This window comes from Corylus avellana, chromosome ca2, assembly GCF_901000735.1.
Source record: "Corylus avellana chromosome ca2, CavTom2PMs-1.0".
NCBI classification, from domain to species: Eukaryota; Viridiplantae; Streptophyta; class Magnoliopsida; order Fagales; family Betulaceae; genus Corylus; species Corylus avellana.
The window spans coordinates 7,747,308-7,761,544 of NC_081542.1; the positions used below are offsets into that span (position 1 = coordinate 7,747,308).

Below are 14,237 nucleotides of genomic sequence, written 5' to 3' on the forward strand. Positions count from 1 at the left end.
AATAAGTTTCTTAAGATTTAATAAGTGACTTAACGCCTTACATTCTGCGATATCTTTTAAAAACATAGATTATTCTTGCGAAATCGCAATTCCAAACACACCCTATATATGATAAGGATAAATGACAAATAACTTTTCAAAAAGATCTTTCTAGAACATTCTCTTTCTTTTTCTAGAGTTTATGGTGTGACAAAAATGGTGTTTTTGGTTGTAAGTTGCTTTTATAATCCCACATGCACACTCAAAAGGGCTGAGGTAGCTAAAAATTAGATACTTCCAAACTACATCAATTGTTCGATTGGAAAGATCAAACATTTGGAAGGAAACTTTGACCGTTCGAGCAAACCCTATATTAAAACATTTGAAAAAAAACATTGTTTTTGTCAGAATGTTTTATGATAATCTTTCTCTACTTCTTGAGCCAGCTCTGAGATGCTTCTAAAATGGTATAAATGCAGTTTCCTTATATATCTCCTCCAAACCAGGAAGCAGCTGGTTTGGTAAGATCTTGGTGATGCACTTCTACACCACATTACAACAAGATATATGTCTAAATTCACCCATCAAAGAGGGATTAAGCTTTTTAGGTACAAGAGTAATTATTGTTGCATTAACCTCTTTGAAAAGTTTACCTTAATTATCCAAAAAAGGATTTAATTGCTAAGTGACATCCTCCCCATTAATAATTAGGACATAAATTTCCTTCAAGCTAGTACAGAGGAAATATTTTTCAACCCATTTAAAATAGTGCAAAGTATTTATAAACATTTAAAACACACATTAAATTCTTAAGATCATTAATAACAATTTACTAACTTAGACTAACATTTTAAATGTTTATAACTTAACACTATTTTAAATAGGTTGAAGGATATTTCTTTCAGACTGATTTGAAGAAAATTTATGTCCCCCAATTATTGGCCAAATCTTTCTTGAAAAAACCTGTAGAGAATCTATCTGGCCTGGTGCCTTGCCACTTGGCCTTTTTACAGAAAGTTTTCTTGATTTCTTCAGCTGAAACTTTCCTTCTGCATAGCAATGCTTTGATACTCTCTTTATGAGCTCAGCATCTGCAACTTTCTTTCTTTGCTCATCCCACAGTTGCTTAATGAGACTTTTTTGAGTCCTTCACCTTAACAATCCTATGGAAATAGGAGTTATTCTGATCCCATAGATTCAGCTATTGATTCCTTTACTTTTTCTTCAAAAAAATGCTTCATAAGCTTTGTTGATTGACATCTAAGAGTAGATTGAATCTCTCTCTCCTATGTGCTTTCTCCAATCGAGCTCTAGCTTGGATCACTTTCTGATTAATCCCTCCATATATATAGCTCTGCATTCTTAGATTTCAGTATCTTTTTCATCGATTTAATTTTGCATGCAACTTAAACATAGGAACACCTTTACCCTCTAATATTCCAACCTTCAACAACCCATAATAATAGAAAGTTTTCATTCTCACACCAATATTCAAAGAACTTGAAAGGCTTTAAGACCAAAACTTTGAAATTTTCCTACTGATATAATAGCAGGAGCGTGATTTGATATATCCCCATCATACTTCATTTGACATTATTCCAATTAGAAAAACATCCAAAAAAGCCAGACCATTCACTTCAATTTGATTCAAACACTCACCAAACTCAATCAATCCCACAATTATTTATGTAACACCCAAAGAATTTATTAGGATGACTAAGAATACTTTGGTATAAATATTGTGTTTAAGTTAGATCAAATATATTCAGAAAATATATTTGATGTCTAATTTAATGTTCTCAGTTGGAAATTAAAAAAAAAAAAAGGCGCTACATTATAGACTTATAGTGCAGTCCAAACTAAATGCACTTTCATGGTTTCAGCACTTTCACTTTCATGCAAAAAATAAAGTGTTTAAACCCTACTGGAAATTAGGTATTTAACCCTTAAATAAAATAATGATATTTTTAAAAAGCATTCTTTCATAAAATACCTATTTTATTGCACTTCTAGAGAAAAGTGCAGTTCACGTACGCCTGCTTGGAGTGCACTGCAGCTCCTTCAAGTGCATTCCAGCTCTGTCCCAATACCTCTGCCTATTGATAGGCGGGGCTGCTGCACTAAATTTCATTCTCAGAAATCTCAGCTCCTACGTACAGAAAAACTACTAGAGTAAAAAAAAAGGAAAAAAAGAAAAAAGAAAAGAGAAGAGTAAAAAGTGTTAGGCATAATTCTTTGGGTTAAATGCCTAATTCCCCTTAGGGTTTCAGCATCTTTTTTTTTTTTTTTTTTTTTGCCTCTTAAGGTTTTATTTGGATCACAGAAAGTTCATGTGGTTTTGATAAAGATGAAGATGGTACCTTTGTTAAAATTTCGTTCAAAACTTAACGAAACGCCATGTCAGCACCAACTAAATGTCGCTATGTGTCATGTAATTAATTTTTTAAATAAAAAGATTAAGAAAATATATTTTAAAAAAATAAAAATTAAGAGTGGCTGGCCACCCCCTTGGCAGTGGCTCAGCCACCCCATGGAGCCAAGGGGTGGCCGAAACCACCCCAAAGACCCACTGGGGGTGGTAGCCACCCCCATGGCCAAGCCACCCCCCAAAGGGCCATGGCCACTCCCAATTTTTTTTTTTTTTTTTGAAAAAATATATTTTTTTAATCTTTTTAATCTTTTTTTTTTAATTAAAAAATTAAGTACATAACACGTGGTAACATTTGATTGGTGCTGACGTGACGTTAAGTTTTGGACGTAATTTTAACGGAGGTATTATCTTCGTCTTTATCAAAACCACAGGTACCTCGTGTGATCCAAATGAAATCCTATAGGGCAAAAAATAAAGTGCTAAAACTCTAGGGGGAATTATGTATTTAACCCTAATTCTTTATCCTTAGTTTATGTCAATTCTAGTTATTAGAATTTAAATTATGCATTATGATGTCTAAATTGCTCGGGAAAGTGTGATTGAATATCTTAGGGAATGATATTATACTCAATCATCGTTTTAAATATTACAAATGCGTTGTTGTGTTACCTAAATTTTATTAGGTATTTTACAATAGTGTCATTGTCATGCCCAAGCAATGCTAGAGATTTTTATTAAATATTACACTAATATCGTAGTAATGCCCGTATTAAATATGAAAAAAATGTTATAAAGTCATTATGATGCCCAAATAGTATTAAGATGTTTAAATATGTCATTATGATGCCCAATTGATACCAAGATATTGTAAACATATCATTATGCTGCCCAAAATTTTAGGATAAGGGCAAAGCATGAAAATAATGTTTTTCAAGATATTTTAAGGATCATAGGATTTAAAATGAGGCTTATGAATAAAATAAAATAAATACATGCTAATGTGAAAAGTATAATATTAATGCAAAAGTGTACAAACAAAGGAGACTACGTATAAGGAACTTTAAGTTCAAAAGGTAAGTTCAAACTTACTGACCTTGCATTATTTTACAAAAGCATGTTCTATATGTTTTATTAAGCCGTATTATTTGAATTACACGTATGAATATATTTTGAAATGTTTTACATATGTGTTAAATGAAAATGTGTTTTCAAATTAAATGATTTATGAAAAGAGGTTGAGTTTTAGAAGGAAAACGTGATTTGCAAAAAAGTATAATATTATAAAAATTATGATGTCATGCATAAATGCATGTAAAGCCCAGTGGTCAGGTGGAGATTATGTGCCTAATACCCCGATGTTAGGAAGGGAGAAACAAAGTTACCTAACAGCCTAGTGGTTGAGTGGGGTTACACGCTCAACACCTCAAAGCTATGAGATAGATAAATTATTAGCAACCTTACAGTTAAGTGGGGTAACACTTACCAAACTCCAGGGGATAAGTGGGAGTATATATTCACTTATGATGTTATGTATGTTATGAAATGTTATGTCATAATATGATATGTTATGCAAAGCTATGTACTTAAATTATGATGTTTTTTAAATGATGTTTTACTCATTATGTTATGAACTGTTTTACTGCTTCATATTATGAAATGTGAAGTTAATTATGTAGTAAGATAATGCAAGAAAATATTATTACAATTTATTACTATGTATCAAATTATCTATCATCTAGTTTACCATTTAACCATATGTTTATTAAAACTCATTTGAAAAAACCCTGCATACATGGCTATTTAGTAAACATTGGTGATAAGATTGATTTTCAAATAAAGATGGGCTCACATTATAAATGGTCAGTTTACTTGAACTTACTGAGTTGTAGACTCACACTTCTACTTGTGAAACTATAATGATTCTACAGATGTCATTGCAAACAGTGGCGGATCTAGGAATTGGAGTTACCCGGGACGTAAAAAAATAAATTTTTTTTTCTCCTTATGTATTATATATATTTTTTATAATACGGTAAATACAATCAAAAAATAAATTATACCATAATATATGTATCACAAATCAAATCAAACTCATCAAATTACCCAAAAAAAAAAAAAAATCAAAGTAACTATTAAAAATCTTCATCTAATGACGTCACAAACACATAATAATTTAAACTACTTACAAAATAAACTAAGCACAATTAAATGACTACTAGTGTCTAAGAAAAATGAGTACTTTTAGTGGGCTATTAGCATACGGCTATTTCTTTTAGAAAAGCCTCAAATCTCAATGCATAAATTACATTAGAGTCTAAGACTACATAACAGAGACTAGAGTTTAAATTTAACAAAAAAATCACATTTATCTATAAACTATGACCAAAAACACTAAAAAATTCACCCACTATCTTTTTTTAATAATAACTATTATCTACTCTCTCTCTACTAATAAAATATAACTTTATTATCTCTCTCTTTAATAAAAAATGGCCCCATTTCTCTACATAATAACCATTTGAGCGACAGAAAGAAGGCCAAGAGTGCCCCTGGTAATTTTTTTTTACCAGGGGCACCCATTAAAATTTTGATGAAAAATACTTAATAATTTTTTTTAAAAAAAAATTTACTAGGGGCGCCTACCCCCAGGTCGCCCCTGTGTAAATCCGCCACTGACTGCAAAGATTGTCGCTGAGGATCCATACGTTTGATTAGAATTTTACCCTGGAGGCTTATAGGAGGCTTCTACTTTTGGAAGAGCTATCTTGTTATAAGTTAGTATGGTTAGTTTAGTTGTATTTATAATGCTTATGACTCATTGTATTATGGATATAGTTGTGATGTCATAATGATGTATAATAGAAGATCTAGTATGTATTTATTAGCGAGTGTTAGTTATAAAAAGAAAAGAAAAATTTATTATTGGTTTTCGTTATTTAGTAAGAAAAAAGTAGTAGCGTCATGTAATAATTTAGTTAATTTCACTTATGGCTTGCTTGGTAAAGCCAGAGCGCTACAAATATATTATAAACTAAACCAATGCACATTTCAATTCATGTGTTTCACAACATCTAAGGCGAGGTTTAAGGAAATCTCTAAGTGGTTAGGTATACATTAGGGCATGGGTTTAAATCTCGTAATGAGAATCTCCATGCCTGATTAGTGTAAACAACCTTGCTTATCAATAATGCTTTGGTGGAGTTATATTAGGCTATGACAACGGATAGATGCTCATTGTCTCCCCCGCATTTTTTTTTCTTCTTAAAAAAAAAGGTTACATGTTTCATGATCTCTCACTCCCACTAACATATGGGAATAGAATCCTTTATATTTTAAATAAAATTGAGATTATCTATTTCATGATCATGAGAAGATAATGTTGACCCGTCTTTTAAAAAGTTTAAATAATATAAAATATATATACCATTAAATGCAGTAAACATCAATCTTAAGCATTTAAAAGGGAGTGGATTCTTGACCATAAACATGATCCACATTGTCTCAAAAAATCGATTAATTGATATTATTAATGTCATTATGAAAAAAAAGAAAAAAAAAAAGAAAGAAAAATGTTAAAAACGTGGAGCGATGAGGGGTGCAGTGGTGAAGGTTAAAATAGCAGTAACCGAACGGCGCACTTTAGCCACACACACTCTGAAGTAGAAGTTTCAACGCCAACTCGTAGTTCACGCAACACACAAACACACACACAAAAAGTCTCTTTGTTTACATGACACTTGATATTAATATTTTCTTTTTCATGGTCTTCGCTCGAAGCACAAAGCCAAAAAACCATAACAACGCCTCCTTTGTCCTAAATCCCAACACTCCAAATCCATCCCCTTATCCCACGTAATTTTGCCGCAAACAATCCAAACCCATCTCGGAATCTCACCCAAAAACCCGCCACTTCGCTCACACCCTCAGATCCACGGCGTCTACACGTCCAATAAAGCCAAAACAAACTCACGCAAAAAGCTTCTGTTCCTCCTAAATTCCATGCCTTTTTTCTTTGTGATTGTCGTCTTTGTTTAATGTAGTTTAGCTCTAGATAGACAGAGGGGGGAGAGATGGCTAGTCAGGTGGTGAAAGTGAAGAGGGAGACAATAGAGGCATGCATGACGTGCCCTCTTTGTCATAAGCTCTTGAAGGACGCTACAACCATATCTTTGTGCCTTCACACGTGTGAGTTTTCTGCCTCTGTCTGGTTTTGCGGTTAATTGCTCTTGTTTTTGTGGTAATTTTGATCTGGGTTTGTGATTGTGTTGCATATGCTGCTCTGGGTTCTTCATGTTAAGTGTCGTCGCGCAATTCTTGAATTTTATAGTGGAACTTTTTGCTCCTGATTTGCATATTATGGACTTTGTTCTTCTTACTTCAAGTTTCTCTGATGTGGGTATTTGTGTATTCTACAATTTCAAAATTTCTTACGTGTGATTTTCTCAGCTCTGTGTGTTAATGTTATCCCTCTTCTATCTGTGCTTATTTTTTATGTTTTAAATTTGTTTCCTGATTTTGGTCCTGGTGTTCTTGTATTGCAATTGTGAGCTGTACATGCCATGCGGCTATTGCTGATTTATGTTGCCGTTTTAAAATTTTTGGTTATTGTTGATTATTTGTTTACTTTTATGCCTGGCTAGTTTAAATCTATGGTCTAGGTCCTTTCTGTTTTTTGGTTATTGTTGATTTCGTGGACCTAGTTGCGAATGGGGCGATCTAATATTTTCATGTTTTACCTAGCCTAAAAAAGTATGAAACATCCAAGGTTTTATAATGTACTAAGAAATATCTAATATACAGAAAATCTGAAGAAAAACTGTGTTTTGACCAATTTTTTTTACAGAAAATCTGTTGGGAGTTGAGGACTCGCATACTGAGTGGGGGAAAGTATAAGGATACTCCTGACAATGTTGCCCTTAGTTCTAACTAGGGTATTTCTCAAAAAAATTTGAGTTGAGATGGTTGGGTACTAGTTTGTTAGAGCATGTTTGAGATTGCGTTAAAAAATAGAACTTTTAAAGTAGAAAATAGCTTTTTAGCTTGGAAAATTGGGACAATTGGGACGTCATACTGCTTGGAAAATGTGGATGTTGGCTCCTTTGTATTTAATGTGGTGTATTTGGAGATGGAATGCAAGGAGCTTTGAAGATCATGAACTGTGATGTTATAGTTGAAGAAGATGATGTTCCAATCCCGTTATACTTGGAGAGTAACATGGAATAGTTTGTTTGTTTCTAATTTTTCTGAGTTTTTGGAGTTTTTTTCTTCTTTTTATACACTTTAAAGCACCCGTCTGTGCTTTTAATGAATTTTCATTAATTGTAAAAAAAAATTTAGGGCTATTGGCAATTAATACTAGATTCCTGTCTTTCTCACGAGTGTTTGTTTATGTAGACCGTGGTGTCAAGGCCCTTCTATCCTTTTGAGTTCATCCATCCACCTGTTGTTATAGACCATGTTAGGATCTTAAGGCTCATGTTGTATTTCTGGGATTCATTGCTTTCCCGCATCAGATGGGATCCAAAGCTTAAATACACTTACCAAGGACTGTTTATGGCCTTTGTGTTGGAACTTGATAGGTTTAAAGTCTCAGCTGATGGATCATATGAATATGTCACTACAATTTTTCTGGTTTGTGGAGTGGAAATGTCCACTGTAACAGCCATCCCCAGCAATGATAGAAGAAACTTATTATTTTTCTCCAGTTGTGATGCATTGGCAATGAGCTTACAGTTTTGTTGTAACTATTGGGCACTTTTCAACAATTATAAAGATATTTTTTCATAGGAAACTTAAGTTCTTACGAGTTGCTTGTACACAAGAGATTACTTTCCGATTAAAGAGGATAAGCTAATCTCTAAGTGGCCATTATTTTTTGCTTGGCCTGACACATGTTTTCTTCCTTTACCCGTGGAAATTTAGACTTTATTTCTTTCTTCTTCTTCGTTTTCTTGGTGATGTTTTAAATTCAGAACTATACATTTCCACTGTGTTGGAAACATTATATAGTCATACTTCTTTATCTCCTGGAATATTTTTGGTTCTTTCTACAACCATTTCTGAGGCATAGGATGTCAAACCTCAAACCAGTTTGCAGGAAGTGCATATATGAGAAGCTCTCAGATGAGGAGGTGGATTGCTGTCCTGTATGCAACATTGATCTGGGCTGTCTTCCAGTGGAGAAACTCAGGTCAGTCCTTTCATCTATATTATGATAGCCTGCTTGCACTCTCTCTCCCTCTCTTTCCCCTATTAAAAGCAATATTGGTTGATTCTTTATATGTTTTACAAGATTAAAACTATGGGCAAATACACAGAGTTGGTGCAAAAGATCTATTAGATTGGGCCTTTCGATTTTTTAAGAATTTTTTTGACTATAAAAGGATTAATGGATAAATCACATATAATTATTCATGAGCTTGCCCCCTTGAATCCTTATAGAACAAAGATATTAATTGTAATAGTATTGTCAACTCGAGCTCATGGTCAGTTTCTAGTTCTTCTACCCAGCTTTTTATTGGATCATTACTAAGATATGCTGGTTTATCCATTTATCACTGCCCACTATGGACAGATAGCCTGAACTTCTTGCTAGCCTATCGTTTCATTGAGGCTGAATTAGCTTCTGGAAATGGTTCCAAAAAGATTGTGATAAGAGTAATGTTTTCACTGCATAGAAAGTCGGTGCTTTGTCAATAACATAATATATAAGTGAACTCTATTTTTTCTTTATTTGAAGATATTATCATTTTGAGATAGTCCTGCATGCATTCCTCATTAAACTTTGTTTTGCATTTCTTCTTTCTTTTTTCCCTATACATGCAAATAATTATTTCCAGATACCCGTTTTTCAATCACAATGTTATGCATACATTTATTTTGGCGAAATAGATATAATGCTTTGTATGTGCTTATGCCTTTGTATAGTCATATGCTCACACTAGAGGCTGTTCATTGCTAATATGCAGGCCTGACCACAATTTACAAGATATAAGGGCCAAAATTTTCCCATTGAAGAGAAGGAAAGTAGAGGCCCCTGAAGTTACACCTACAAATTCACTACCAGTTAAAAGGAAGGAGAGATCACTATCTTCATTGGTGGTCAGCACTCCTAAAGTGCCAATGCAGACTGGGTTGACTGGAAGGAGAACAAAAGCTGCAAGAAAAGCTGCTGCTATACGAGGATGTAGTTTTGCTGTCGAGGAACCTGCCAAGAAAGAAGATTCTGCAGAGGATCATCCTCTGAGCTCCAGTTCACATGATTCTCAAAGTAAAACTACTCGAAATAAAAGGCAGGTAAAGGAAGACAGATGTTTGATCCTTTGTTCTGTGTAACTTAAAAATTTGATTGTATTGCAACTTGCAAGTTTGCCCTTGTAGGGAACTACATACTTTTTGTACTGAATTAATAGTTCTGCTACCTTATTAAATTGTTGCAGGATTATTCAGTTGCTGAGCCTTCTAATGAGCACAGGCCTAATGAAGACAGAGAGAATGATGTGGAAGTAACTGAAGGGAAAGCCGATCTATGGACACCCTTGAACTGTCTTGTTGAAGCTGCCAACAGAACCAAGTCTTCAAAGTTAAATTCACAAGGGCTGTCCCTTACCAAATTAGAGCAACACAATGCCCATGATAATGAAGCATATATGCCTGAAACTAAAGTCAGAGCAGAATCATTCAGAACTCCTGAAAGTGAAGTATATATGCCTAAAAGCAAAAGAAAGGAGCAAGGACACAAAAAGAAAGTCCAGGATGAAAGTAATGGAACAACCTTACTTCCAGGACCAGTGAAGCGTAGAAGGTTTCGAGCAGCTGGTCGGAAAAGTGCAGCTGCCTCTGGAGAGCTGCACCCCTCAGCACAAGTCATGCTAGATGCTGCAGGTTCTAAGCGCAACAGAAGAAATAGTCCAATTTGGTTCTCATTAGTTGCTTCTGAAGACCGGTAAAGTTCTGTTTTACCATGTCATTAGATGGTTTTTATTCTTTTGGATATTGATTTTTAATTACTTCAATGATGCTTTCAAATAATGTATGCAGGAAAGCAGATGTTTCCTTGCCACAGATATCTGCATGTTACTTGAGGATAAAGTGAGTTTCTTACTATGTCAACTATTGTATATGAACATGTGTAAATGTTGACTAACTAAAAAATGTGGGGTTCCCCTATTTTTCTGCTGATTGGCATGCATCAACAGAGAAGGGGGGTGTAGTTTGATGATAGTAGTATGGATTAGATTGAGGTCTACACCTCAGTAAAGCAATATCCAGTGATTAGCATGCAAGGCAAAATGTGTGGCTGTAGTTTACCTTGTAACACCAATAGAAACAGGGAAATATCTTCTCATGCAATCATAATTAACTCTAATCACATAGTTTCCATTGGACCGAAGCTTGCAGTGTGCCTAAGATTTTCACCATGCCTTAATTTTTATCTTTATGTTCATCTTTTTGCCTTTAGTAGGGTCTTTCTTTGTATATTTCCTGTGTACTAAGGCCGCGTCCCTCGGCGCTTTTCAATGAATCACTTATTTATCAAAACATAATAATAATAATAATGTGTGTTATTACCTATCAAATAATAATAATAATAATAATAATGTGTGTTAAGCTCAAGAGTGGTTGATTGTTTTCATAGCATCTATACTTTCATTGGAAAAACTAACACCATTTGAAAACGTTTTTACATGTAGAGTGTTTTCCTTATGACAAAAACTGTAGTCATTTCATATATGCTTAAAGCAACAGGTAATTATGCTGTGTAACCTGCACTCTTCAATGGTAACCTAAGAAGTATTCTTCCTCCAAGATACTGTAACATATAAGTTTGTTTGTTAGCCATTCCAACAGCACATTCAGTATACAGATCAACAAGTAACTTACTTCAACATGCCCTGGATTCAATTGAAATTACATGAACTCCCCATGTACTTGCAAAACTTACTCAAACCTCCCGTAAGTTCATATGTTTTATGCTCTTCAGTTTAGCCTATACTAACAGAGACAAAAATATATTAACAGTAGTGTAAAAAGCATCTGTAATGCTTTTTGTTATTACAAGATTCATATCAATATCATAAACCTTTCTTATGCTCCAAAACTCACAGACCTGCACTTTCTACCTCCCGCACACTTCTCATGTTTTAATGGTTTTGCTCAAAATGGAGCATAATCTGAACTTTTTGGGTCAAAATTATAAGGGGCGGAATTGTCAATTGACATTTTTTGCTAATTCCTCCCACATGGAGTAAAGTGTAATTTCAAAAAACTTGAGGGAGCTTAGTGTATTTTTTTTCTAAATCCAAGGGAGGTTGGAGTTTTTTTCCCTTCTTGTTAACATATTAGATGAGATGGTATGTTATAAATATTCTTAATCATCATATATCTTAGTTACAAGTATAGTGCGTTAAATTTTTGCAAGCAAGTAGTTCTTCTTTTCATATAATTCCACTTATCATTGGGTTTGTGTGCATATTTTGCCATTATTAGACACAATATTGTACTGAACACGTGTACATTAGTCTACTTTTGACTTGGTCAGAATAGAGAGTGGTATGAGATCGTGTTTTCTCTTCTGGATAACAGCAATTCCATTTAAAAACCGTGCAGTTTTGAAACTGAACCCTTTTGATACATGTTGAGGGATTAAGGCATATCCAGCATCTGTAATAGTTTAGATTCGGGAGAAGAGTTATTATGTTTTGGTTGGGAAGCTGGGAAGAAGTAAAATGCATGATTAGCAATTATGGAACACCCTGCCGTCACTTAATGAAAATTTCACCAGCTTTGGCTCCAGAAATAATTAGCGAATTACTGTATTGTGTGAGATAGGTTCAGGTTTGTTATGTTGCCAAGAAAAAAAAATTTATTTACTGTGTTTCACAAAAGTTGGAGTTTTTTTTTTCCCTGATAGATTTATGGCAGTCCTCTTTCATTGGTAGCTATTGGCCGCTGCATATATTAGTTGTTTCATCACTTGCTCTTTTTGAGTGTCTTCATGTATTATTTCCTTGTTTTCTTGAATGCTTTCAGTCTTACCTAGCCTTGATGTATTAAAAGTTGAACTGTGATTTCGATTAAATATCAAAAAAAAAAAAGTTGAAATGTGATTGTTAATCAATGGCCTAATATTTGACAGTGTTAAAGTTAATAGTTGTCGTAATTATTGCAAAATTGTTTGTTCAGTGGGGAATGATGAAGTCGGCAATTCTTTTGGAGGTTGCTATGCTCTTATGTTATATTGACAAATTGTTTTTCTTTCACAGGGATGGTAAAATGCCTGTATCATTTATCCAAAAGTACCTTGTGAAGAAACTTGATCTTACAAGTGAAGCTGAGGTTTGTTTGTCTTTCTTGCCTTGCCAGAAAGCTGAGGATGTCTGAATATTATTATTATTATTATTATTTTTTTATTTTTTATGTTCTTTTGATAAAGTATTTTCTTGGTTTCTATTTTATTGCTAGATATAACATGTCTTCTTCATTCTTGTTTGATGAAAGCAATAAAGCTGGAAAAAAAGTAAAAAGAAGGCGTGTGCTCAACTTGCATCTATCATGGGGCTTTACATGAAAGACGCTCAGACAAACTGTTTCAAATTGTTGATTTCTGCTGGTGTTAGGATGCATATGCAACAACGAACAATGGATGAGTTTGAGAAAAATCTATAAAAAATTCATTGCCTCCAAAAGACCAAATAATCAGAAAAGTATAACAATTAAAACGCTGTATATTGAATTTCAACATATATTAAAAGAAACTAGATAAGTGTGAAAGTTGTCCTTGGTGGTTGCTTGTTTCGCCTTATGGTTTTTTACTTTCTGCAGTTTTTTGGATTCAAGTTCTCATAGCTGAATACTTATTTAAAGCCACACCATGTTTCACAGTGTTCTATCAATACTTACAGAAACTATTAAAATTCTTAAGTTAACATGAGCTTAACCCACTGTTTGCTATTTGGGTTCAGCATGAATCCTTTTCCACCATTTAGCACTATGTAGGGCCATATTCTCTATTTCAGCCCTAGTGGTTATGTCTTTCCTCGCTGCCTAAAATCCTGTTTTATTTGGGTCTTACCTGTGTCTTTGGTAGTGCCTTTCCATTTAAAGCAAATCATTCCTCCATACTGGTGCATATGATAGTTTAGTAGAACATGAGAACATTTTGACTTTCCTTTGTCGTTTTTGTAATTGTTTCTGCCCTTAGCTTAAAGTTTCAGTTTTTCTTCTTTTAGCTTCTCTCGTATTGCTTCTCATTCGGCACAGCCTCGTTATCTGGACCACAGCCATTTTATAGAAATGGAAGTTTCCCTTTTAGTGGAGATACCTGATTAGGAATTTAGGTGTCTGATTTGGGTGTGTCCCAAGGAATTTTGGGACATTGAGGCAGAACTTCCCAAATGAAATCTTCTAACTAATTCAAGAAGTATGTTGATAAATGAAACGCCCAAGTATAGCGTAATAGCTGTTTCAACCATATGGAAGATCAAACTTGATTGCACCTTATAGGTTTATTATCCTTGGTTGCTATTTCTAGTCACACAGGAATAACCGGTGTTGTTAGAACTACTAGGAGCACTTAAAGTTAAAGGCCCCTAAGAAATGTTTAGTTTCATTGTCCTACACATGTTTTGTCCATCTCTTTGGGTGAATCAGAACAAAGTCAATCCTCTGTTTTGGGGTTAAAGAGAGCAAAAAAAGAAAGGGTGAGAAGGAAAGAGGGACTAAATGCACACTTACTGTTAATCCTACTGTCTTCATCTGTCCTACATATAACAACAAATTACATCTTAATCATCGACCTTCTTGTAAAGTCATAATGACCTTGTATGTCTATTGAGATGAATGCTCACCACTTGACAAAGGGAAAAATGTTCATATTTGGTGATAA

At 34.0% G+C, this 14,237-nt stretch overlaps 1 protein-coding gene across 2 annotated transcripts; it reads left to right on the plus strand.

The window, feature by feature from the left end:
- The first annotated feature begins 6,043 nt into the window (after positions 1 to 6,043).
- On the plus strand, positions 6,044 to 14,231 carry LOC132172286 (E3 ubiquitin protein ligase DRIP2-like). 2 transcript variants are annotated; one of them, XM_059583759.1, is made up of 6 exons: positions 6,044 to 6,535; positions 8,441 to 8,540; positions 9,319 to 9,646; positions 9,790 to 10,295; positions 10,391 to 10,441; positions 12,616 to 14,231. In XM_059583759.1, the coding sequence occupies exons 1-6, from the start codon at positions 6,421 to 6,423 to the stop codon at positions 12,731 to 12,733; spliced, it is 1,218 nt and encodes a 405-aa protein (XP_059439742.1). In that variant the 5' UTR covers positions 6,044 to 6,420; the 3' UTR covers positions 12,734 to 14,231. The 2 variants fall into 2 exon arrangements, with proteins under 2 accessions (XP_059439742.1, XP_059439743.1); XM_059583760.1 differs by lacking the exon at positions 12,616 to 14,231 and having other exon boundaries at positions 6,045 to 6,535; positions 10,391 to 10,445.
- The last annotated feature ends 6 nt before the right edge of the window (positions 14,232 to 14,237 follow it).